Genomic DNA, 24,635 nt, shown 5'->3' on the forward strand with positions numbered 1-24,635 from the left:
ACTGTGTGTTCACTGTGTGCTGTGTGTGTTTTCACTAATTCACGGATTGGGTTAAATGCAGAGACCAAATTTCCATCACGGGATCAAAAGAGTATACTTATAGTATACTTATACGTTTGTTGTGCAGATGAGGGTGTATGAGTCATGTTGCTCTCTCGCTGAGGTGAGAGGGAAAAAAAGCCTGAGACATCATGTGCCTTATGCTGCCCATAAGGTCACCGCCGTCTCCCATGGCCACAGCCTCGCGTGACGGGCTCTATTCGTCCAGCCGATGGTTTGGTTGCCTGAACAACAGCTCCCAACTCATCTGCTCTGTTGGAATTGAGGGGGATTAGAGCAGGTATGGCACTTTCCACTGGCCCATTGGCACCCTCCAAATCCACCTGAGACCCAGCCCTACCACTGGCCTGCAGCCATGCCCCCAGCCAGGCTGAGAAAGCAAGAGCAATGGACAAGAGAGCGGCTCAGTCAAAAGTCACTCTGAGCTAAAGAGTGACACTCCCACTACAAAATTCCTCACATAAACAACTTTTATTTTCTTTCTGAAAAATGTTAAATTCTTGATGGTCAAAGAATATAAATGGGATCTCCACATCCCTAAAACTTTACTTTACGATTTTTTGATACTTTGGTATTAGATTAGATTCAACTTTATTGTCATTGTCCAGAGTACAAGAACAGAGACAACTTAATGCAGTTTACGTCTAACCAGAAGTGCAAAGTAGCAGAAAAGTGCAATGTGATATGCACAGTATAGACAGTATAACACATATAGTGCCGTGTAGACTGTAGTATACAGTTAAGAAAGTGGTAAGAGTAATATAAATTAAATATAAATATATGCAATGTATTAGCAGTAGCCAAGAGCAGAATAGATATGGATGCAGTAAGAACAGTGTATAAACAACATGTACAAGTTTAGTAAAAATAATATAGATATATGCAGTGTATTAACAGTAATATTATAAAAAAAACAATACATTTGGATATTCAGTATGAACGGTACAGACATATATTTACAGTATGTATAGATATGTGCAGTGTAGTAACAGTAATATTGCACAAGTAGTAAAAATTAAGTGTACTGTATGTGCAGTAAGAACTGTATAAAGAGCTGTAGAATATGGTTATGTATAAGTGTAATTACATTTTATAAATATAAATAGAATAATATGGATGGGATATGGTAGTGTAACTGTCCGGGGGGAGGGGGCTGTTGAGGGACAGAACGTCCGCCTCCTTGTTGTCCCTGTCAAGGTTGCCATGGTTGTGGACACCACAACAGGCACAGGCAAGGAGGCATCTGGAGGGGCTTAGTTGGTTGTCACAGGGGTGCAGAGCTAGAGTTCAGGGTCACAGCCGCAAGGGAAGAAGCTTTCTCTGAATCCGCTGGTTCGGGTGCGGAGAGACCTGTAACGTCTCCCGGAGGGGAGTGGGGGGAACAGTCTGTGCTTGGGGTGAGAACAGTCTTTGATGATGCTGCGCACCTTATGCAAGCATCCATCGCTTACCCTGGATGGCCTCGATGGAGTGGAGTCAGGAACCAGTGATGCGAGGCAGTTTTCACCACCCTCTGCTGTGCTTTCCGGTCGGAGGCTGAGCAGTTGCCATACCATACTGTGACACAGTTGGTGAGGATGCTCTAGGTCGTACAGCGGTAGAAGTTTTTATGTTATGTCATAGTTTGCTGTTTATAATTTTCTTGTCACTTCATTGCTGACCGAAATGTCGTGCCATCATTTTCGTACTGATCGGTGCCAGCTCTATGGTTTGATCCAAAGAGATCAGATTTGGGAATTAATCAGGCTTCAAAACAAGTCAACACATCAGTAAATGGCCGAAAGGTTGGGGCAAGTTCAAAATGACATAACTCGTGGATATGTGGATTAACCTTAACTGGATTTAGCTCAACTGATTGGGTCTCGAGGGAAGAGTTGGTTATGATTACAGCACAGTTGTTTTCTAGACAGTGGTCTGGCAGTCAGACCCAGTATGGCTGAAAGATTCCCATGACCCTCTCTGAATGCCATATACCACACTATAAACCATCTGATTATCCCTCTCATCAAGTGGCCTATTGTAATATCACTCAGGAACTTTGCACCAAATCTACAGCCTCAGTTTTCAGTTTGATTCCTTAGCATCCAGATATAATAAATCTATACTGATTTCCTGATTACTGTTTTTTGCACCACTTCCACCGCTTCCATACGCTTGATGTTACCAACTACAATTCAGAAAAGACAACAAAGAGATTATTATTGAATGATTTAGATAATGGCTATATTGTCACATTAAGGGTTAGTCAGCAGTTCTAGTTCAGAAAACTATCTGTAATGGATGTCTGATAAAATCTAATGAAATCAATGAGTGGAGTGCAGTGCACACACATCTACAAATTTAAACATATATACTGTATGTATATAAGGCTTAGCCGACAATTGAAAAATAAAAAGATACAAACAGTGTGCAGGTATATTTTTATTTTTCAAAAATCTAATGAAATGCCAACAGTCCAGCAAGTCAGTATAGAGCATGCTTTGATGTAATACAATCCATTTAAAATGTCCATCCTGTGAGGACAACAACCTGTTATCATGTCCTATCCAAAGCTGTGTGCAACAAGGACTGTGTGTGTTTTGCTGTTATGATAAGACTGTTCGACTGTTATGATGTATAAGCATGGTTTCTACTTTTAATGATGATACGGGTTCATGTTATCTGTGGTCACGAAGGACAATAACTAAGTCTTTTTCCGTGCTGTGGGAATTGGGATGGTTCAATCAGCAGAGCTGCTCTGGCCGCTGCTGCTGTTTCGGCCACTGCTAAAAACATTTTCCTGTTTGGCCGGAACAGCTGCAGAGTGGATTTAGGAACAGGGAGCCCTTCCAAGACACACAAATGCAAAGGAACTGGATTAAGGCAAGCTCAGATACATATATAACTAATGCTCCTCCTGCTCCAGCTGACTCATTTGTGCCCTGCTTTGGTTACAGGCGGCCTCACCACCTGACCCTCCCTGAGAATAGGATTCTTTTCGGCTGGCACTGAGATATGGACTCCAGAGGCCATGCCATCTGCACTGTGGTGTTCAAAGCAGCGGCCTGCTCCACAGCCGGCAACCAAATTGTTTTATGGTTTGGCTGCTTCTCTAGTATAATGGAATTGAACTGGAGACTCCGTTTTCTTGAGTAAATGGCAACTGGTGGAAAAGTTATCCTCATGTTGTTACCGAACGGATGACAAATCCAGTGATATTTTGGTTGAATAATACAGTGTGCACACTGCACATTTTATTTTCTCATATTTAGTAAGTATTTACATTTGTACACAAGTGAAATATTTTTCTTTTCAATCTTCAAAAATCTTAAAACCTTCAAAGGCAGTAAAAGACTGTCATATACAGTATAAATATAATTCAGTCCCAATGGCATAGAAAAAAAACAGGTTTTAGTATTCCAAGTATTACACATACAGTGCAAATATCCAGGTTCTCCCCCTTTAGAAGTAAACTCCTTCTATCTTCAATGCATCCTGCTGCACTCCCAGAGACTCTGAAACGGATTATCGAAGGTGATGCGGTATCTCCACCTGTAACAAGTAAGTAAAATACACCTTTAATAAATCATCTAAATAGATAGATAGATCAAATAAAATAAATCTTCAGCAAATGTACCGACTATTATTATTATAACATCTGACAGTATAGATAGTATACTAGTATAAATTATATACTGCATATGCCATAAATGTGTAGAAAGGACATGGAGTAATCAACTTGACAAATATCCATCAAACAATTTTCTTAATAATGTTTTCTTTCCACTGAGAGAAAGAGTCCTCTCATTGAGCCCAATGAAGAGTGTTTTGTTTTGTCTCGCTGTCAAGTGCCCCAGCCTGGGAGGCATTTGTCTTATCGCAACTGGGCAAAATGGGGGGCTATTTATAGTTGCATTAAGTGGCAGGAATTTCACAGGGTCACTGTCTGTCATCCCATGGTAACACAGATTTTTCCAAGGCCACAGCATAACGTGCTCTGTAGAGGGCCGTTTGATTGGCCACTATGTCTTAGTGCTTTAGGACCTGATAAAGTGTTCCTCCACCACATTGTCATCTCGTTTGGCACTTGTACTCGTTCCTTTCAGAAGGAAGCGATTGGGACAGAAGTGCCTGTGTGTCCCTGCCTTCAAACAGGTTCAGCAGAATGAGGCGCATGCTTCACAATCTCAGGAATGCATGTGAAAGCAAAGCGGAGTGGTGCCTCATTCTTCAACAAGCCCAAAAAGCCTGTTAGCACCTCTAACAGATGTCTGAATGCAATGCCAGTATGACATAATGTCTACTGTGACTTTTTTTTTATTACAAACACTAAGAGCTTTAGCAGAATCAAACTCACCACTAAGAATGCATTAATGGCCGTCTGGTACTATTATTTTTAATTTAAACTCTGGAAAGTGAAGATCAGCTGATGATAATGGCTGTCGCCTGTCATGTGTTTGACATGGCTAGTGATGAGCATATGTAGGAAGTGATCATCTTACCTTTCTGAGGGATTTTACACTGCTTCCACGAATGGCTGCCATTAGTTCGTCATGGCTTGACCTCTGGGGAGTGGAGGGCCTGGGCAGCTCTTCAGCCTTTCTGTCTATAGGCCTCAGAGCGTTTTTCAGTTCCTTAAGAATGTTGGGCGTCTTCACTTTGTTCGCGGTTTTCTTGCCCTTTTTACTCTTGGTTTTAGATTTGGATTTTAAAGGGGCCTGCTCCTGGTTGTTACTGCACTCCTCGTGCCGTTTGATGACCTCTGCGATCATCCTGGTTGGAGCTTTCTTCTTCTCCACCGCTGGCATGGAGGGTGGAGGAGGTGGTGGTGGAGGAGGAGGAGGTGGAGGAGGAGGAGGCGCAGGTGGAGCGTTCTTGGCGGCCAACTCATTGCGTGGAAACTTAGGGGAAGACCACGGAGAGCTTCGGGGCGATCCGTAAGGCGACGGCGTCGGGGTGTTCTTCTGCAGGGCACTTGTGCGAGGGTTGACCGCCGATGCCCCTGCATTAGCCCCGCCTTGCTGCCGCTGTTCCTGCAGTCGCCTCTGCCTCTGGTAGTCCTGGTTGCGGGTGAGGATGCCCGTCATGCTCATCCTGGGGCCCGGCAGGTCAAACTGGTAGCCCAGCTTCAGCAAGGTCGTGTTCTCCCTCAACAGCTTCACCATCTCCATCTCCACCTGGCCCCCGCAGATGTGCCGCTGGTTGTGGAATCGGAGCTCTGTCATGGTTTTGTTTTTCGTCAGGGCCTGCACCATTGCGAGCACACCTTTGCCAGTGATGTAATTGGACTCGATGTTGAGGCGGATGATGGAGCTGTTCTCCCTCAGCATCTTGCCGATGGCAAAGGCCACATGGTCGTCGGCGTGAGTGTTGGCCAGGCTGACGTTGGTGACGTGGGTGTTTGAACGCAACGCTTCGGCAAAGCGAACAAGATTCTCCTTCGAGATGTCCTCAATGTTGTTGAGGTTGACCTCAGTGGTGTCCGGGTCATTGGCCAGGATCTTCTCCAGGACGTCGTCCACTACTGTTGGGTTCTCACTGTTGGAAGACTGATTTGGAGTAGCCGCTCTAAGTGGGTCTTCTACTGGAGGACGCGGGCTTCTTCGTAAGGGGAAATCTTGGTTTTGGTGAAAGCTTTGCTTTGGTACCTCCAGATAGTTTTGTTTAACAACCTCCTGTTTAGTTTCTGGTTTCTCCTGTTCATCCTCCTCCTCTTCCTCCTCTTCCTCAGTCACTGCCTCCTCAGACTCACTCTCTTCCTCAGACTCACTCTCTTCCTCTTCTTCTTCCTCTTTCTCTTTGACATCATCCTTATCTTTGTCTTTCTCATCTGCCTCATGTTTGTCCTTCTCATCTTCAGAGGTGTCACTCTCTGTCACACACTCCTCCTCATCATCACTTTTCGCATCTTCATGTGCCTGAAACTCCTGGAAATCAAGTCAGAGATCTTCAGATTTTCAAGCTTGTATTTTAATATCTAAGAATTGAATCAGCATTATTTTCATCGCTTGATGTTACATGTTTAACTTCAATTTTATATAGCATTATATTATACGATTATAAACACTTTATTTTTAAACGCATTATATTATACGTATATAATAATAAGAAACATAAGTTTCATAATGAACCTCTGAGGTAGTGATATGCACAATATACAAACTATTTAATTTTGGCAATGGGCAAATAACACAATAATGTTTGCCAAGACCTACACTGATTTCAGTATGCATTGTCATTCTGTGTACACTTTTAAAATGAATACTGTATGTTAGAAACAACACAAACTGTGTTGTCCCTATCTGGACAGAGACACTAGTTGTGTTATTTTCAACACATTTGTTGTAAGAGTGTACACAGTAGGCTATAATAAAAGCAATGTGTTGTCCCTATCTGGACAGAGATGTGTTAAAAAAACAACACTAGTTGTGTTATTTTCAACACATTTGTTGTAAGAGTGTACACAGTATAATAAAGGCAATGTGTTGTGCTATCTGGACATAGAGGTGTGTTAAAAACAACACAAGTTGTGTTCTTTTTTAACACATTTGCTTTAAGCGCGCAGAAAAGAATAAAGGGTAGTCAGTGACTTCAAGGCGTTTCTGTGAAGTTGGGGGGGAGTTACTGACCTGTGAAGGGCTAGAGCCGATCATCTCCTCCTCCAGCAGCTTCTGGGTCTCCCTCTCCCAGTACTTCATGAGCGCCTCACGGCTGAAGGTGCCGGTGGGCGTCTTCTCCGTCTGGTCCCTCTGCCTGAGCCCGACGGGCACGTTGGCGTCGGGGTCGATGTCGGCCAGCTCCTTCTCCAGCTCCTCGAGCTCCTCGGGGCTGAGCATGGCCAGCAGCTCGTCCTCGTCCATGTCCTCATACTTGCTGAGCTCCCGGCGGTAGCCAAACTCGCTCATGATGGCCGTCCTGCGTGTGAAGACTAGTCCAGATTCACCTTCAATGAAATGAGTCACTGAGCGATGGTCCTCTTCTCGGTCCCCTCAAAGTGTCTCTGGGAACTGTTGCTCCAATCGGGTGGAGGTGGTTTGGAGAATGCTCTGCTATCTGTGTGTGGGGTCGCTCGCTTGCTGCCCCTGTCTCTAATCGGACCAGCTGCCGGAGGAGCCTTAAGAGGGGGATCAGAGGGGATGCTTAACAAAGTGCCAACCCATGATGCCGTTGCTTTTTTGGGAGTCAATGGGGATGGACGGACAGAGCCACAAAAAGAATGTGAGCTCAGTGGGCAGCCGCCCCCCCACCACCTCCATGGAGGCCTGTCAGTGGATCTCTGCGGCATTGTTCGTGTCCAAAACAAGGCCTGCTGTCCCCAGAAATAGGGGAGCAAGCACAGCACCAAAGAACATTCACCACCAGTACCAATGATGCAACATTGGTTGCTAGGATATTGTGCGATTTGTTTCAGCTATACATTTGACTGTTTAATGGTGGATTCCATGAAGATGCCATGGCTTTCATTGGGGACTCTTAGGTTTAATTTATGTTTAAAACGAGTGTAAGTAACTTACCCATAATTAAGAATGTTTAATCATACCAAAAAAATCTTCACAATTAGGATGATTACTTTGTACTGTATGCAGTGGTGTGATACGCAGGACTATGTAGTATACCCACTTAAAAAGCATCACCTTCTCAGTATACCCACTTAAAATAGGCAAGGATACGTATTTGGGGTTGATCACAGTATACCCACTACAGCTAACTAGACTACACCACTGACTGTATGCCATATACAGAACCATTATATCTGTATCTTTATACAGACCATAAATTGAATTTGACTAACCCTTCCTAGGACTCTTAAGTCTAAACATGAAAGTGTTTTAAATATTGATGAATCTGTTTGTATCACTCAATGGAACACCAAACTTTGTAACTTATGTTTACAGGTAATTTCAAACACAATTTTGCTTACATCTTTAACTCGAGTACACTATCACACATCATCACCCAGAGCATGCCTATCGTGTGTGTAACATAGCCGTGCAGCTATGCCTTGGCTTAGAGCCTTTCTCTTTTTTTCTGAAGTGGGTACCAAAAATACCACAAGGCCCCAGCTCAGTGCGTCAGTGAGCTAATGAAAGAAAAGAGGGTTATCACTGGAGCTTTTATCAGCAGTGGCAGGCAGCAGGAGGTTTAGGGGCCATTGTATGGATTTGAACTCCGGCACCCAGCCACTTTCCTTGGCCCCAATCTCTAGTTAATGTCGTCATTTGGATTTAGATGTCTTTTTTCCCCCACACTGAAACAGAGGGAGCTGTCACATGCTAATCCGCCAACTGTCTGGGAAGAGTGGTGAATCTGCTTTTGGGAGTTTAGAAAATGGTCAGAAATGATGTAATGAGGCCCGTCATACTTTCATTTGATCCTGTCGGATGCCACGTCTGTTTATTCAGATTTGTGTGACCAGATACACAGTGTGTGCCCCCCTCTCTTTTTCATGTGTGTGTGTGTGTGTGAGATTATGTGTGTGTGACAGTGCATCTCTCTCTCTCTCTCTCTCTCTGTGTGTGTGTGTGAGATTATGTGTGTGTGACAGTGCACCTCTCTCTCTCTGTGTGTGTGTGTGTGTGTGTGTGTATGTGTGTGTGTGTGTGTGTGTGTGTAAGTAACAGTCCATTACTTTCACTGTCACTCTTGAATAGCATTGCTGTCCGTCACAAGAGACAGGGTAGAGAGCAGAGGTACTTGGCTATGTGGGCATGTCAGGAACACAATGTCCACAGTCTCTGTCTGCACCACTGGCTCCGGTTGACAGAATGCTGTTATCACAACAACAGCAGAAGCTACTTACTGTGACACACTGAGCATTTGGAAAATACGTCTGAGTGAGAAGCACTTAGTCGAGGGCTCCATCTAGATTTCAACATTTTATTTCAAATTGAAATAATATAATATTCAGTAGAATTTACAATCCATTTACATCCATCATGCTGTTGAATATACAAACTGGTGCAAAAATATTGTTTTTACAGAAATAAATTCATACACTCCCACACTCACTTGTGCAAAATCACTGCTATACAAAAACATATATTCTTGAATTACATGTTGCCATAAAGGTCATACTCTTTGTATATCAGATAGTTCTTGATTGTGGGGGGAAACGGGACGGTCTCCATGAACTCTGGGTCAGATAGCCTTCTCGTCGTCATGTGCTTCCTGATGACCAGTCGGCACTGGTGCTGCAGGGACCGTGGGTTTCCTAAGAGCCAAAACAGAGTTGTTTATGTCTCTCCTGTCCTGCATTTACATGTGTACTTAGTCAGCGGTTCGAAATTAGGAGACAATCTTGAGGGACGGATGACTCACCGAGCGTGTGACAAATCTCTGGCCACTCTTGCTGATGCTCCAGAATTGTTTGTAGCCGGTGACACAGGGGGACGTGTCGTACGTAGTCGAGCAAGATCTGCACGACTCGCCCCGCGGAGTGGGCCATCGAGGGCACGCCGATGAAATCACAGAACTGGACAGACGGGGGGGGGGGGGTGGATTGCAAGGACAAGAAGTCATTAAACCAGGAGTTGTCTGTTCTGAGATGAATGGTTTAATGACAAACCTGAGTGAGGGAACACAAGGTAAGTGGTAAACCTCCTAATATATGAGCCCTTAACCAGTTCTGTCACTTAACTACATACTCTGGTCCACCAGCATCCAAACATCCAAACTTACTTAAACCGTTTCACTCAGTGTATACTCACAGCTAGTTTTTCTGGGTCAGCGCAATAGCTGTAAAGCATGGCATGCACTTCCTTCCAGACGGTGGCCTCGAGCCAGCCCTCGCGGTGGTGACAGCGAAAGCAGCTCTCGGCATTGTAGCCGTTGTTGAGCAGCAGGCGCATCATCATCTCGTCGCCCAGGCAATACTGCAGCGCCGTGGGGAAGACGGTGTCGCACAGCGCCGTGAAGTAGCAGTTGATGTCGGCGCCGTACTTGAGCAGCAGGCTCGTCAGCTCATAGCGTCGGGCGCGCACGGTCACCATGAGGCAGCGCAGAGGGTCCTGGTCAGGCCGCGCGCCGGCCCGGAGCAGCGTCTCGGCACACGTGACGTCGCCGTTGGACACGGCGAAGTAGAGGGCGCTGCGGCGCATGTCGCCGTACTTCTCCGAGATGAACTTCGCCAGGACGGGGTTGACGTCGAAGCCGTGCTCGATCAGCAGCTGCAGGCAGTCGGCGTGGCCCCCGTCGGCGGCCGAGTGCACCGGGCTCATGCCCGAGATGCGGACGGCCCGTTTGGTGGTGATAGGGATCAGAGTCTTCAAGGCCCTGATTCAGGAATATTGGGAATTGTATTAGGCCACTCAGTGGACAGAGGAATGTCCATCATTATGACCACGGAGGCCAAGGTAGGTAACTCTGGCTTCATAGAGTAAAAAGGTCGACGCCAGTTTAGAAAATTGTTCTATCTCTTGAGCGTCAAATCCATAGATGCCAATGTCTCCGCCAAAGTCTTACCATGTTTTGATTCTACAGGTGCATTTAACACAGGTGATTTCAGTAATTAGCTGAACTACCTGGCTGAAGACTCCTGCTAATTGGAATCCACTGGTTTAGTGAATGTTTGGAACTAATACTGTATGTGGTTTGGCTTTTAACTTTCTGAAGCTGGGTCAGCCACCTCTGCACAGAAGTGTCTGAAACTACACAATACTGACCCAAAGACACAACCACATATATTCATTCAATTACTATGAGGAATCTTAACTGACTTATTTGGGCTTTTAAGTCCAAAGATCATGGTGTGTGTTATTGTATTGTAACTGTATCACTCACAGATAATGTCCTTCGTATGCAGCGCGGTGGATAGGCAGCTGGGAACACATGCTGGCCACATTGGGATTTGCACCATGCTCCAGTAGCAAGTTCATACAGTCCAGATTTCCTGAGCCAGAAGCATCATACAGCACTGAGTCCCCATTGGCAGCCTGTGCAGTCACGTCGCCACCTAGTGGAAAGCAGAGGAAAGTATAATTTTAAGGTTTACAACAGTGACAAGTTCAGGATGGTGATATACAACAATTGCTTCTTTGACCACAGATAATCATCACAGATCGTACAACCTCTATCCTATGACACACCTACGGTGCAACGTGGACACATCGTCAGTGATGTCTCCTGAGGTCATCTGGTGTTTCGTGTCTTAACACCAGACACCCTCATCTTTATTCTCCTAAAGAATCTTTGTCCAGCTTACCGTGAGCGACGAGTATCTGCAGGACGTCTGGATGGGCGTACTCAGCGGCGACCCCCAGCGGCGTGACCCCGTGCCCGTCCCGGCCGTTCACGTGGCCCCCCTGCCTCAGTAGGAGCATCAGGACGTCGCAGCAGCCCACCTTGGCCGCCTCGTGAGTGGCTGTCCAGCTCTTCAGACACACCTGGTTCACTAAGGCGCCCCCGATGAGGAGCTCCTGCACTATGTCGTATGAGCTGTTCCTCACAGCTGTGGAGCACAATGGGAAAAGACAGTTGTTGGTTTATACCACTGATGCAAGATGGTGTAATAACGAGACGAAAGAAAGATTTCCCAGGAATATAGATTTGTAATCTCTAAAGCCATTTTGAGAGTGTATTACTCTTGCAGTTATAATTCCATCAGCCTTGTGTCAACATAGATAGATTTGCATTACACACACGTAGTACAGATGAATATTTCTTATACTTATTCATTTGGTTGACACTTTTATTCAAAGCGACTTAGCCTACAGTTATTGCAAGGGCCATTCTTCGCAGAGCAACTTGGGGTTAAGTGCCTTGCTCAAGGGCACAATGATGGACGCCGGGAATTAAACCCACAACTTTTCTGGCTAATGCTCCTTAGCCACTACACTATACAACACTTCTGCTGGAAATGGGATGGTGCGGTATTTGTTGTATTGTTTTGTTTGTTTGTTATTGTGTTTCCTTGCCTTCCTACTATGTAAAGCGACCTTGGGTTTGAGAAAGGCGCTATATAAAATAAAAGTATTATTATTATTCACCGAGCAGGAGTGCAGTCTCATTCTTGTCGTTGGTGTTGTGGGGGGAGGCTCCATGCTGAAGCAAGATGTTCACGTTCTCCAGGAATCCAGCCCGGGTGGCCAGGATGAGTGCAGTCTCTCCGTCTGCGGTCTTCTCCTCCATGGTCAGTTCATGTGAGGCTGTCCACCAAAACAAGTTTTGTATTCTTTGATAGTAGTCTTTATATGTTACTAAGAGAGTTTTTTCACATTAGTCTAACAGCCAGGAATTGGTAAATGCTCAGTGACATGCAAATGATATCTTTGCAAAACCAATAGACTAGTTTAAGATAAGTGATTTGCTGTAGATGTATAGTCATATGTCATAAGTTGAAGGTGGCACTGACTGGTACATAACTAGTACCTGGAGCTCCCCCTAGTGGCATTCTCCAGCAGTTAGTGGTGTCAAACTTTTCAGTTTGAGCTATACTGCATCTAGAATATAGAATATAATTACTAAATACACAAAGTACATCTAATCTGTGTATAAATATAAGGAGATCTCTCTCTCTCTCTTTCTGTCTCTCTCTCTTTGTGTGTGTGTGTGTGTGTGTGTGTGTGTGTGTGAGAGAAATGATTCTCCAGTGCTCACCTATCAGTACTATGTCCAGAACCTTGGCCAGTGGCTGGACAGCGGCTACATGCATGGGGAGCCAGCCCCTGCTGTCCCTCTCCTTAAAGGCAAAGCTGAAGCGTGACAGCCCCTTCAATGAGAATGCGTCACCTGGGAGTATAAATAAATCAATAGGCCTACATTGACATACATTAACACTGCATGTTTGTCATTATGGTGGAAGAAATGAAGCTCCAACAGAGAAATACTGGAGTAGCCTACCTTCCTCAATGGCCGTGAGGACCCTCAAGTATTCATCACTGGCTGTGGGGAAACTGAACAAGTGGGATTATTTTTGCATTGTGGTTTCTAATATGTTCACACTTGAATTAAGCTTGTTAATTGAATTTAAAATGTAAAACAAAATGGTATTTTATACATACATACCTCTCTATTGATCTAAGCAGTGGGAATTTGCAAGTGTCTTGAATGCTCAGACGTATGGCATAGTTGATTAGTTGATCTTCGTCCATTTGGTCAATTGCTTCCATGACTTCAAAAACAACAATAGCCTAAGTGGCAACTAAATAGGATATAGGGGCCTCACATAAGAGGTGTGTCATATGCATGTCAGTAGATTTTCTACACACCTTCCAACTCACCACAAATTCATTGCCTTTTTCATAAACAATAATTTCCCTTACCTGCAAACATGTCTCAAAAACAGTCTTTGAGACCCTCTTCCCTTGCAGGCTACAGTTGATGTGTTTGTTATTGAGGCCACCGCTGGGATATATTTAGTCGTGGCTTGCTTTCATCACACATTCTGAGAATGCAAGTCACACTCTACCAGACAGTGCACGTGTATCTGGGTCAGGAGCAGGGAAGCTTATGTCTCAGGAGTCACCAGTTGGCAGATAAAATGCTTAGTAAATGTGTCAGCAATTATCACACCTATTAGAGATATAGTGATCAAGCAGTTTCCGAATTTTTATGTTGATTATATATTTAGGCCTTTATCATATTATGTAACAATTCTGCTTCAATTCATTCAAGTCAGCCATTGCACTACCCATTTAAACTTTTAATCTCGTTTTAGTAGAAAATTAGGGGCGTTTTTACATAATTTTGGAATTGTTATTTGAAAAATGAAAGAAGAAATGTGCATGTAAAATAGGCATTTCCTTGAAGAGAAATAGTATTACCTCGTGCGTCATTACGTAGCTCGTTTACGCACGTGACGTCCTATTTAGTGAACAGGAAGTCGTGTAGCCACTGTGCAAGATGGCTGGATTGATCAAAAAGGTATGTGTGGAGGTCATGGTAATACTATCTTAATTGAACATAGTTGTATGTAGAAACAACATAAGAATATGATTCATACAGTTACTGATTTGCTTCACACTGCGATGGCGCTAAAGGTTAAGTTCTGCATCGACGCGCTAAGCAGCATGAATTACTTAGCTAACAAGCTAGCAGTGTGTGTTTGCTAAAGTCACAGTGGAGATGCAAAGTTAGCTAACCTTTGCTGCGTTAGCAATTTAGCTTGCTGAAGTTAGTTGCTGGAGATAGTTTAAGACGTAAATTTTTCTGTGCACGTCATATTGACTAAAAACTGTAGCTAGGCAGTTTTTCACTGTCTGTAACAGTGTTAGGTTAGCAGAATAGCCAGTAATCATTTGTATGGCGCTTGAGGCAATATGTGTAGTATATGTTGTTGATTACTTGTTTTCATTTGACAGACTACAGGCTTGGTAGGCCTGGCGTTATCCCAGAATCCTCATGAGGTAAGTCAGATCTTGGGATAACTATTTGTGAACCTATGTACTTTACTGTGATGCCTCTCGGTTGCATGAACTAACGCTACCCTGCAAACGTTTGGAATCATCCTAGAGGGTAGATCAGAATAATCAGCATATGTTTTAGGTTTATGCTAACTTGTAGTGGGTATTGTAACATTCCATCTCCCATGAAGACTGAGAACATTAATATTATTTTCCAATACATAAAAGCAGTGATAAGGCTACTCCAAATTAAACTTCTGAGAGCTGCGAAGTCTGATTTGTAGGCCAGTGCTCAAACACACATTTGCCTAATAGCTTTATTGTTTGTGCCAGCCATTTAAGGATGGTACACTACAGCCAGTAAAGCCAATTGAGAATGTTGGACTGTATAATAATAGTTAAATGCAGTCTCTGTTTTCCTTTGGTCATGTTTACTTATTTTTTTATGGAAATTCACTTAGTTTTCAATACATTTATAGAACATTTACTAGGCTATTTGTGTGAGCTTGATTAAAGTAAATATACTGAAAGGTGTGCAACTATTGCATGACATGTCTTTACTTTATCTTCTGTAGTATAATGCTCCTATATGACATTAGTGAGCCAATTACTTTTTTTTAACTAACATTTGATTACCCTAAATAATTATTGGTTTAATTAATTTAACTTGTAGCGGTTGAGGATTCTCTACAGCAAGACCCTGGGTGCTCTTCAAGCCATACCTCAGGATGCCGCTTACAGGAAGTACACAGAGCAAATTGTCAACGTGAGGTTGGACGCAGTGAAAACGGTAATGGTTTCCTTTATGTAGAATAACTAATTGCCTCTTTAGACCCTGATTTGAGGTGAAATCAAATGATTAATTAATGATTTGATTCTGGTTAAAATATGGAATGCATATTTAGCTGTAAGCTACCAGGTGTTGCTGTAGAGCTTATGTTTGTTTCCCATCATATTTGTTTGTTTCCCATCATATTTGTTTGTTTCCCATCATATTTGTAGGAGACCGATGTTGGGAAACTGGAGCAGAGGATCAATGGTGGCCAGATAGAGGAAGTTATTGCTCAGGTATTGTTCTATTCATTGCATTCATGATATTGCAACAAAAAATATAATTATGTGAAAAAAGCAGTATACGGTTGGATAATGTGATCATGCTCCTGTCTCTGCAGGCCGAACATGAGCTGTCTTTGGCTAGGAAGATGGCAGAATGGAAGCCATGGGAACCACTCATTGAAGAACCACCTGCAAATCAGTGGAAATGGCCAATCTAAATATCCTCGACTCAAGAACAACACTGTTTTCAAAATTTCTGGTTAATCCTTGCTTTGATGTCGTTATTTATGTTCCAAGTCACCCAATAAACCTATGTAAATATATGTAAACTGCATGTACAACTGTGGGTTCCTCTTATAGATATAGGATAGCATATCATACACTATACACAGACTGTAACCGCAGGGGGTGCCATCTAGGTTTTGTGTCCTGGGTACTAATATGAAATTCTTCTTTTGCCTTTTCCTTTCAAATGCATAAAATACCTTCAAACAATTTCTTTACTGTAGTACAGATTATAGGCTACAGCTATTACCAATAAACACACTGACTGACAGTAGAGCTAGCATGTTGGAGCAAAATGGTCAAATGAAGCTTAGTCAATGACTATGATGAGACCGGCTCTTACCATGTCGGTGAAGACTCCAGGTTGGTCATCCGGGCGTTTTGGTACACGTCCACACAGTAGGGGGTGCCAATAATCTAGGTTTTGTGTTGGGTACTAATGACCTAGCTCAATTTAGAGCCATGAAATCATTCATGCTTTGTAAAACATCATTTTTTGGACCAATACTTTGACCACTTATTATGATTATTATATATATACTCTTTTGATCCCATGAGGGAAATTTGGTCTCTGCATTTATCCCAATCTGTAAATTAGTGAAACACTCAGCACACAGTGAGGTGAAGCACACACTAATCCCAGCGCAGTGAGCTGCCTGCAACAACAGCGGCGCTCAAGGGCACTTCAGCCGTGCCTACTGGTCAGGGTTCGAACCGGCAACCCTCCGGTTACAAGTCCGAAGCGCTAACCAGTAGGCCACGGCAGCCCTGTCTCTTTTACTATTAGAAACTTCCAAAGATTTCATGATAAGATTTCCAGAAACAGCAAAGGTTTTGCCAAAGGAACAAGCCAAAGAAAGTTGCTTGTTCACAATCACACACGTTATTTGTTAATGTGTGGGAAAGGCTTTGAGGGTTTTTTTTGTTCAAATCAGTAATAGCAGTGATCAGTAGAACTTTAACTTTAACTGTTTGTAATTATTGAGTGAAAAAAAATCAAAGACGGAGTCTCCTTAAAAACATTGTTATTTCTATATACAGCTACAGATAGAAAACCCCAACATTCCATGAATATGATTCATAATAAAAGATAGTACATAAGGGTAGGTATTAAAAACATGATCCAAGATTTCAACTAAATTTATCAAAAGACAGGTATGACCGTTAAGCTACAAAACAGTCAGTAGTAAAATACAAAATCTAGTCGTATAAATAGTTTTGGTCTGTTGATGTGATATTAACTATTTACAAGTTAGAATATTATTTGTTTTTTTTTTGTCTCCCACCCCATACAATAGCATCTGACATCTTTATTTACATTATCATTTTTTGACCTCAAAACCAGAGCATCTATAAAAAATAGACCATCTCTCCCTCTTTTAAAACAGATTACCCACGAATGACATTTTAGAAGTGGTTAAATTAAATTATACCAATGACCTCAGCAAATCATCCAGACAAAAGTCCAACAATACAACATTTGGCATTAGTTACAACAATGCAATTGTTTCAAAGTATTTTGACATACAGCAAGAAAAGAGAAAAAGGCACAAATGACAAGAGCACAGAGTATCCAGCACCAAAGACTTACAGGGAGCGTATTTGTTTCTATTTTCTTTTGTTTCCGAGGCAAGGCAGACAACATTCTTCCACTACACAGCACACTTGTTTTTGTACAATAACACATAGAATTCTTCGTTCAAGGGGCTGTCGTCATGGTTACATGAGGGACTCCAGGCTCTCCGTGGCGTTGGCTGAGCCTGTGGGGATGGTGCCGTTGTTTTCGGAGGAGCGCAAGGTCTTCTCGTCCTCTTTGGTGCTCACCAGGCTCAGGATCGATTTGTAGAGGAACTGATACTGGTCCTGGATGGGGCGAGACACACACACACACACACACACACACACACATTAACATTCACATTTATGGACCAAAAGACAGAAAACAAAAACAGAGGTGCATGGAGTTTAGAAAATAATATTAACAATTAGGCTCTGATAACTGGAGACCTACAGAGTAGTTTTTAACAAGCCAAACATGATTTGCATTTCAGGAATGGTGCAGTGAAAAATAGCAAGTCAACATTCAGACTCCTACTATGCAATTAAATATGTACTACAGCCATGGATTTTAAAGGTTACTTCTGTTGCCTTTTCCTTTCAAATGCATAAAATACCTTAAAAACCATTTCTTTACCATGTAACAGATTATAGGCTATAGCTATTACCAATAAACACACTGACTGACAGTAGAGGGTGTTGGAGCAAAATGGTCAAATGAAGCTTAGTCAATGAATGTGATGAGACCGGCTCTTACCATGTCCGTGAAGACTCCAGGCCTCATAAGGTTGGTCATCCGGGCGGTTTGGTACACGTCCACACAGTTGTCCCCCTCCAGCTGGTCTGCCAGTGTGGTCACCGCACAGAACAGTCCAGCAGTGGAACCCCCATACCTGTTCAGTACACGCTTTTCAGTATTTTTGATTTGATTTGATTTATTTTGAATTTGACAGACAACATAATCCAAGGATAACGTGTAAAAGGGTAAACACTTATTTCCAACATGGTCCTTGGTGTTAGGACAGTAACATGGAAAATGTTCCAGAAACACTACTGCATTGCAAATGACCGTATATTGTAGATATTCATGAATGGACTACAGCAATATATTGACCAGGGCAAGACTACATCAGAAGTGATAAAAATCATACTGATTAATCTCAGACAACATAATAAGCCAAGGGAGCCCCGTGGTGTGCCACTGGGGAAATCAGAAAATACATTTTTCATGAATTCCAAGATAACATCGTGCCATACCGATCGTGAACGACGATGGTTCCCTCGCGGTGGCGTGTGTCCTCTCGGATGATGGTGATGAGCTCAAAGGTGTTGCTGATGGGGCTGTCCGGGTTTGGCCAGCGGGGAGCCCGGTACTGCCGCACCTCCAACACATAGTCATCCTGGAACACACAACACATTACTGCCGCACCTCCAACACATAGTCATCCTGGAACACACAACACATTACTGCCGCACCTCCAACACATAGTCATCCTGGAACACACAACACATTACTGCCGCACCTCCAACACATAGTTAACCCGGGGCCAGAACACACAACAGGTTAGTGTCATTTCAGTCCCTTTTCCTCCTTTATGAAGAACCTCATCCTTCATATATCATCATATAGTTAATTTATTATACTATTATATACTATTATATTATACTATTAGTACATGTATATTTGTTATACAATTGAGAAAATACCATCGAAACACAATGATTATTTCGCTGTATTCTGTTTTGAAACAATGCTCTTGTTTTGTCCAGTTAAGAATCCAGCGCACCCAGTTGCTTTTTCAGTTGAATTGTATTTACAATTCCAATGGAGTTTGTGTCCAAAATCAATGAGCAATCGTGTTAAATAATCAAAATGTCTCATGATCTCATTGGCCAAAATAATCATGATTATTCATCAAGCCCTGTTGAGAAATTTCACACCTATACAATAAGCTAAGTTTGACTTTATTTGTCCTGTAGGAAAATTTGTTCTCTGCATTTTACCTATCCAGGGGTAACATACACACACACACTTGGAGTAGTAAGCTCACTGGGAACCCACATACACACACGGAGCAATGGGCAGACTTTAATCTGGCGTCTGGGGAGCAGTTGGGGTTAGATGCCTTCATGTGGGAAGGTGTTGTTCAATCACTCCCCCCACCCACATTTTTCCTTGCAGATTGAACCGGCCACACTTGGGTCACAGGTCCGATTCCCTAACCAGTAGGCCACGGTGGACTGACATGTCATACCTTCTTGTTTTGTCCATAGTCCATACCACTCCACAACTCATTGCTCACCATTCATCACAATCTGTGCACTTAACTAGACACAAATCATACATGCCAAGTCTGAATGCAGAAACACACCCAATACAAAATGCAGCCCCTGGCTGTTCTTACCTGGGTAGCCTCCAATAGGAAATCATGGATGACTAGCAGCTCCTCATTGGGCAAACACACATTGTCCTCCCCAGTGAAGGTGACAGTAAATGTCTCACAGTTGATTGGCTGGTCTTTAATGGGCCAGTACACACATTCACCTTCCTCAGTCTGAAAGGAAGTGAAGGTAGAGGTCAGTGAAGATTAATCTGGCCTCTTCCTAAATGTCACTGAATGGTTAAGATTGGTCTAAATAGATATCAGTCTGCTGAAGCATTATTACTCGTTACATAAGTTTATAATTACTAATTACATAAGTTCTTGGTTGGGGACGTCCCACAGCGATATGGTATTTAAAGTTTCGCCTGACTGATAGACTACCTGGCCGTGGACATCTGGGAGGGAGACAATGATGTGGGAGTTGTGGTCCCAGATCATCCTCCAGAAGTCCTTGATTGTGCTGGGGAGAGGATTCTGGGTAATGATGAATTCACAGCTCTGATGGTAACCCTGAAACGGAGTCAACGTAAGATCAGAGCAGGGCCCTTACAGCGCTGTCCAAACTCACACACAGTGGGGAATAATCAAGCCCAGTTACCATGACATAAGAGGCATTGATGTAGTCTGAGCACTCTCCTGGTGTAGTGGACAGGCACACTCTGGACCTCTCCACTAGAGACATAATGGAAAAAAATGAATGCATATAAAACATATTGACCGTTTCAAGAGTTCCATTATCAGCATCATAGTTGTTCCCACAAGGCTTCTGTTTTAACATTCCATATCTTATCTTAGGGTGCGTTCGTAATTTGCCACTCCGAGCACACTTAACCGTTCATAAATTCGGAATTGTCGTGTATTTAAGCAGAGCTTCACACTCTCAGAGCGTCCAGAGCGTGTCAGATTGAATTTACGAATGTACCCATAATGAAGCGGAAGTAGATTGGGAACAAAATAGAACGTTCAAGCATTGTTTTTTGTTTTTCTTGTTGAAAGGGTCTATAATAGCAGTGTAGAGAACATGAAACAGTGCAGCATAAATCAATTGACAACATAAAGATTTGTTTGGTAGAATAAGGGTTATAGCAACTAGATATTAAAGAACAAATAAATGGAGTCATCTGAAAACTATTCATTTCCAGGGACAGGGTCACATGGTTCGCCCCACCCACCTGGCATGAGAGAGGAGGTCCTGTTCTTCTCCACGCTGCCTTCTTTAAGCGCAGATGTGTAATCACACTGCTTCACATTGGTCTGGCTCACCAGCTGCAAAACAACAACGCAAACATAAGAAGTAGTCATATTGTGAAATTCACCCTGCAGGGGGCGCTGTGGTTATACCACATTCAAGTCCAAGAGCCCACGGGGACCCAGGTTCGAGTCCAACCCGGGTCATTTCCCAATCCCACCCCATCTCTCTCTCTCCCGCTTGCTTCCTGTCGGTCGCTATCCTGTATACGGCTCTTCACAATGCTAGTAGAACGCTGGTGCGTTGGGGTCCTGTTCGCCCTGTCGGAACTTATTTTCTGATAATGACTGGCGTTCTATACATTATCCCTTACATAATAAAGGCAAAAAAGCCCAAAAAGTATACTTAAAAAAAATCCCCCTGTAGCCTATTGTACAGTATGTGGTATCATCCATCCAGAGAAGGATCATTAATTCAGGCCCACCTTGAACTGCTTCTCCAGCCGGGTCTTGCCCGAGGGGCCGGGTGTCAGCAGGTCGGAGACGTAGGCATGGATGCGGCTGGAGGAGACCTCAGTCTCCCTGCTCAGGATGGCCTCCACCAGGGCATCATGGATGAACACATACTGCTCCTGTTGGGGGTGGGGGAGAGAGAGAAAGAAAGAGACAGAGGGAGGGAGGGAGAGAGAGAGAGAGAGACAAATACACTATCATATACTGTATTTTATTTCACTTCATTTACGTATTTTTTTCTTTTCTTATGGAAATCTATTGATATGTATGTGTGTATGTACAGATTTATTGTATAATACCTGCTTTGGCAATATCAGTGACCTTGCCATGCCAATAAAGCATATTGAATTTAATTAAATTGAATTGAATTGAGAGAGAGAAGGATGCTTGATACTATAGAAGCCCATATTATCAAGCATATATGGAAGATAAACCATTCTCATGTTGATGCTTTCATGATAAAGACTCTTACCTCAGTCTGCACCAGGTAGTTCCTCTGTGTGCGGATGTGTTTCAGGAAGCCCATGATGTCCACTGTGCCCTTCTCTTTGATCTGCCGAAGCATGCTGTCCAGCACGATGTAGGTCCCTGTTCTACCCACGCCAGCACTGAGGGCAGAGAAAACACTGGAATGCTACTCTCGTACTCCTTACCGTTGGTCAACACCACCATCTCTCATCCACTGTCTCAGATGCACCAGTTAAATCAGTGCACATTATGACCAATCTTGGTAAGTTTATTTAAAAAACAATCACCATCACCATGAACAACTGTGTTTTTCTGACATTTTGATGTTGCGGGGATTTCCCATATTTCAATACCCGGCTTCCACCGTTGTGTCCTTGAGCAAGGCACTTAACCCCAAATTGCTCCGGGGACAATGACCCTTGTGATATAATTGGCATACTGTATGTCCTTTATTAACGGTAAGCCGCTTTGGATGAAAGCGTCTGCTAAATGAATAAATGTAAATGTATTTTTTCTTTCTCTAATGTATCATGTGACTCATGTGTTGGTGCTGCAGACCTGCAGTGGACCACCACAGGGCCCATGTCAGCAGTCCTGGCCTGGGAGGACTTCTGGACGAAGGACAGGACAGGCAGGGTGTACTCAGGGACCCCCATATCGGGCCACTGGGTGTAGTGGTACTGGACGACCGTCCGCTCCTGACTGCGGCCCTTCTGGGACCCCTAAGAGAGCGACCGGAGGGTGAGCGTGAAGCGTGAAGAAGATCTCTTTATTTTTGTATGGATCCTTTATTTTACCAGGTGAGTCACATTGAGATCTTGCATCTCTTTTTCAAGGGACCCTTTTCCTCTCCACAACAAGTTCTTTAAGTTCTTTCACAGTCTGAAAACAATGGCTTCTGTATGAAGGAACACTTTAACATGTCACTAAGGTTATTTTCTTTCATGGGGTTTAAAAATAGTCTAGCTTTCAATGAAACCCTAAACTGACAATACAGTTCTCTATAAAGCAAATAGCCCAAGGGATCCACATGAACTTCATGGTATAAAACACCATCATATTAAATAGTAGGGTTTGTAGGTAGAACTGTGAAGAGCTCTTTCGAGGGAAGAACCTTTCTTTTCTAAGAATGAATGACAAGCCTATAATGGACTAGAATCCTCCCAGTTCATAATGGAATTGAATGGCCATTAAAAGCCATTAAAAGGACCTTCTATTGAATGATAAGAACGAGGTCAGTGGAACACAGGTCTCGGACCATTCGTCCTTTCTCACTGACCCTTTTGATACTGATGTTCCGCAAGGTGAACGTTCTTTGTGTGTAGTAGGCCAGGGTTTTGGTGCTTTTCAGAGTGACCAAGAAGCATCCATATTCCTCCTGGTTATCCATTGGCCAGTACTGGTCACACTTCCTCTGTAAGAGAAGCACAGAGCCACCACACTAGTAAAATAACATCCATGATTCTGGATACCACTGAATATTTAATGATATCACAACATACTTCAGGTAGCTCAGATCACCCTGAAATGACTTTATTAACTGATATAACACTAGGCCACTAAAGATGACATCAGGATAGTGTGCACAGCTTATATTGGGTGCATTCGTCTTCATTTGCATTGTGCAAATCCCAGCATGCATTGCTTTAAGCCAGCACTGTAAGCGATACCTGAAGACAATCACACCCATAAACTCAGAACAGATGGCTACAGTATAACACTAGGCCACTAAAATGGCATCAGGATGGTGTGCACACAGCCTTTATTAACTTAGTGCACTGAGTTAATGAAGGCTGTGCTGCACGCCATCCTGATGTCATCTTTAGTGGCCTAGCCTGGCTACAACACTAGGTCATTAAAGATGACATCAGCAGCATGGCTTACCCGTCCCTTCTCCACCAGGTTGGTGATCATGACGATCACCCCCACATTCTGCTCCCACATCATCCTCCAGAAGTCCTCCAGACTGGCCTTCATCGGGCCCTGGGCGGCTATAAAGGCTTTGGGCTGATTGAAGCCCTACAGTGGGAGACAGGGATTAGAGTCTTTTTGCTGTATGTGGAGAGATCTAAGCCTGTGTTTGAAAAATAACATAATCAAGATGTTTTTCTTTTATTTATTTATGTTGATTATGTTATTATTACTTGTTTTATGTGTTTTGTGTCCTGTCAACATTTACTTTTACCATGATATGCATTTCTTTTAGGTGCAGCTGACCTTTTAACATTGGTCCACGTACAAAAAAGGAATTAACTAATTCTGGCATATTTACATTTTATGTTTATTAATGTGCAATGCCAATGTCCATATCAAATAATCATTAAATAAAAAATGAAAATAAATAAGCATCAATTGTAAGACTCACATCAACATAGTTTGCATTGATGTAGTCTCCACACTCTCCTTCTTTGTCCAGATTGGGTGCCAGCTTCACCCGGCTGTGATCATCTAAAACACAAACCAAACACCAAAGAAATCAAGTTGGGCTTTGTGTATGATGGCTGTGATACATGTGAAAAGTTTGTTTCCAAAACGCTATAATGAATTTTCATAAAAAAAAAATTTCCAGTAAAGTAATTTCAGTAGAACTATAATTGGATATTGTTATTTGATATATCTTTACTCAGTCAAAACAACACAATTGCAGGTTGATTGATATTACCTGAAATGCACAATTAAATAGCATGAATTTTTTATGTTTTTTAAAAATGGAGATGTATGATGTGCGTGTATGCGTGCGTAATGTGCGTGTATGCGTGCGTGCAATGCATGCGTGCGTGTATGTGTATATGTGTGTGGGGGTGTG

The 24,635-nt window shown here is 43.0% G+C and overlaps 4 protein-coding genes across 4 annotated transcripts in view; 1 reads left to right on the forward strand and 3 right to left on the reverse strand.

The window, feature by feature from the left end:
- Positions 1-2,631: 2,631 nt before the first annotated feature.
- On the reverse strand, positions 2,632-7,006 carry lmod2b (leiomodin 2 (cardiac) b). Its single transcript, XM_076297074.1, has 3 exons — positions 6,669-7,006; positions 4,542-5,966; positions 2,632-3,591 (listed from the first exon to the last, which is right to left on the reverse strand). Exons 1-3 carry the CDS (start codon positions 6,942-6,944, stop codon positions 3,565-3,567), a joined length of 1,728 nt encoding a protein of 575 aa, XP_076153189.1. The 5' UTR covers positions 6,945-7,006; the 3' UTR covers positions 2,632-3,564.
- Positions 7,007-8,949: 1,943 nt separating this feature from the next.
- asb15b (ankyrin repeat and SOCS box containing 15b) lies at positions 8,950-13,379 on the reverse strand. The gene is made up of 10 exons (XM_076297439.1): positions 13,299-13,379; positions 13,042-13,177; positions 12,877-12,929; positions 12,634-12,765; positions 12,024-12,182; positions 11,240-11,485; positions 10,819-10,990; positions 9,747-10,311; positions 9,358-9,511; positions 8,950-9,250 (listed from the first exon to the last, which is right to left on the reverse strand). Exons 2-10 carry the CDS (start codon positions 13,143-13,145, stop codon positions 9,090-9,092), a joined length of 1,746 nt encoding a protein of 581 aa, XP_076153554.1. The 5' UTR covers positions 13,146-13,177; positions 13,299-13,379; the 3' UTR covers positions 8,950-9,089.
- Positions 13,380-13,833: 454 nt separating this feature from the next.
- On the forward strand, positions 13,834-15,763 carry ndufa5 (NADH:ubiquinone oxidoreductase subunit A5). Its single transcript, XM_076297440.1, has 5 exons — positions 13,834-13,899; positions 14,337-14,381; positions 15,052-15,168; positions 15,381-15,446; positions 15,551-15,763. The coding sequence occupies exons 1-5, from the start codon at positions 13,879-13,881 to the stop codon at positions 15,650-15,652; spliced, it is 351 nt and encodes a 116-aa protein (XP_076153555.1). The 5' UTR covers positions 13,834-13,878; the 3' UTR covers positions 15,653-15,763.
- Positions 15,764-16,783: 1,020 nt separating this feature from the next.
- Positions 16,784-24,635, reverse strand: part of ptprz1b (protein tyrosine phosphatase receptor type Z1b) — a 36,668-nt gene continuing 28,816 nt past the window's right edge. The window contains exons 19-31 of the mRNA XM_076297221.1: positions 24,195-24,277; positions 23,714-23,848; positions 23,109-23,243; positions 22,388-22,551; positions 21,834-21,969; positions 21,334-21,480; positions 20,833-20,926; positions 20,259-20,332; positions 20,042-20,170; positions 19,682-19,831; positions 18,534-18,676; positions 18,034-18,169; positions 16,784-17,582 (exon numbers count right to left, since the gene is read on the reverse strand). Of these exons, the coding sequence (XP_076153336.1) occupies positions 17,439-17,582; positions 18,034-18,169; positions 18,534-18,676; positions 19,682-19,831; positions 20,042-20,170; positions 20,259-20,332; positions 20,833-20,926; positions 21,334-21,480; positions 21,834-21,969; positions 22,388-22,551; positions 23,109-23,243; positions 23,714-23,848; positions 24,195-24,277 (1,670 nt within the window). The 3' untranslated portion in view covers positions 16,784-17,438. The remainder of the gene's footprint in view (positions 17,583-18,033; positions 18,170-18,533; positions 18,677-19,681; positions 19,832-20,041; positions 20,171-20,258; positions 20,333-20,832; positions 20,927-21,333; positions 21,481-21,833; positions 21,970-22,387; positions 22,552-23,108; positions 23,244-23,713; positions 23,849-24,194; positions 24,278-24,635) is intronic.

This window comes from Alosa pseudoharengus, unplaced genomic scaffold, assembly GCF_046254945.1.
Source record: "Alosa pseudoharengus isolate Yale_2024_CS ecotype anadromous, Long Island Sound unplaced genomic scaffold, YU_APseudo_1.1 YU_APseudo_1.1_scf_20, whole genome shotgun sequence".
Lineage (NCBI taxonomy): Eukaryota > Metazoa > Chordata > Actinopteri > Clupeiformes > Clupeidae > Alosa > Alosa pseudoharengus.

Coding starts and splice junctions, on each gene's coding strand:
- ndufa5 (XM_076297440.1), top strand. CDS start 13,879: ATGGCTGGATTGATCAAAAAG. Junction 13,900..14,336: donor TGGCTGGATTGATCAAAAAG/GTATGTGTGGAG, acceptor TTCATTTGACAG/ACTACAGGCTTGGTAGGCCT. Junction 14,382..15,051: donor TATCCCAGAATCCTCATGAG/GTAAGTCAGATC, acceptor TTTAACTTGTAG/CGGTTGAGGATTCTCTACAG.
- lmod2b (XM_076297074.1), bottom strand. CDS start 6,944: ATGAGCGAGTTTGGCTACCGCCGGGAGCTCAGCAAGTATGAGGACATG. Junction 5,967..6,668: donor TCGGCTCTAGCCCTTCACAG/GTCAGTAACTCC, acceptor CTTGATTTCCAG/GAGTTTCAGGCACATGAAGA. Junction 3,592..4,541: donor GTGTAAAATCCCTCAGAAAG/GTAAGATGATCA, acceptor TACTTGTTACAG/GTGGAGATACCGCATCACCT.
- asb15b (XM_076297439.1), bottom strand. CDS start 13,145: ATGGAAGCAATTGACCAAATGGACGAAGATCAACTAATCAACTATGCC. Junction 11,486..12,023: donor TGAGACTGCACTCCTGCTCG/GTGAATAATAAT, acceptor TGTGCTCCACAG/CTGTGAGGAACAGCTCATAC. Junction 9,512..9,746: donor CTGACCCAGAAAAACTAGCT/GTGAGTATACAC, acceptor CCGTCTGTCCAG/TTCTGTGATTTCATCGGCGT.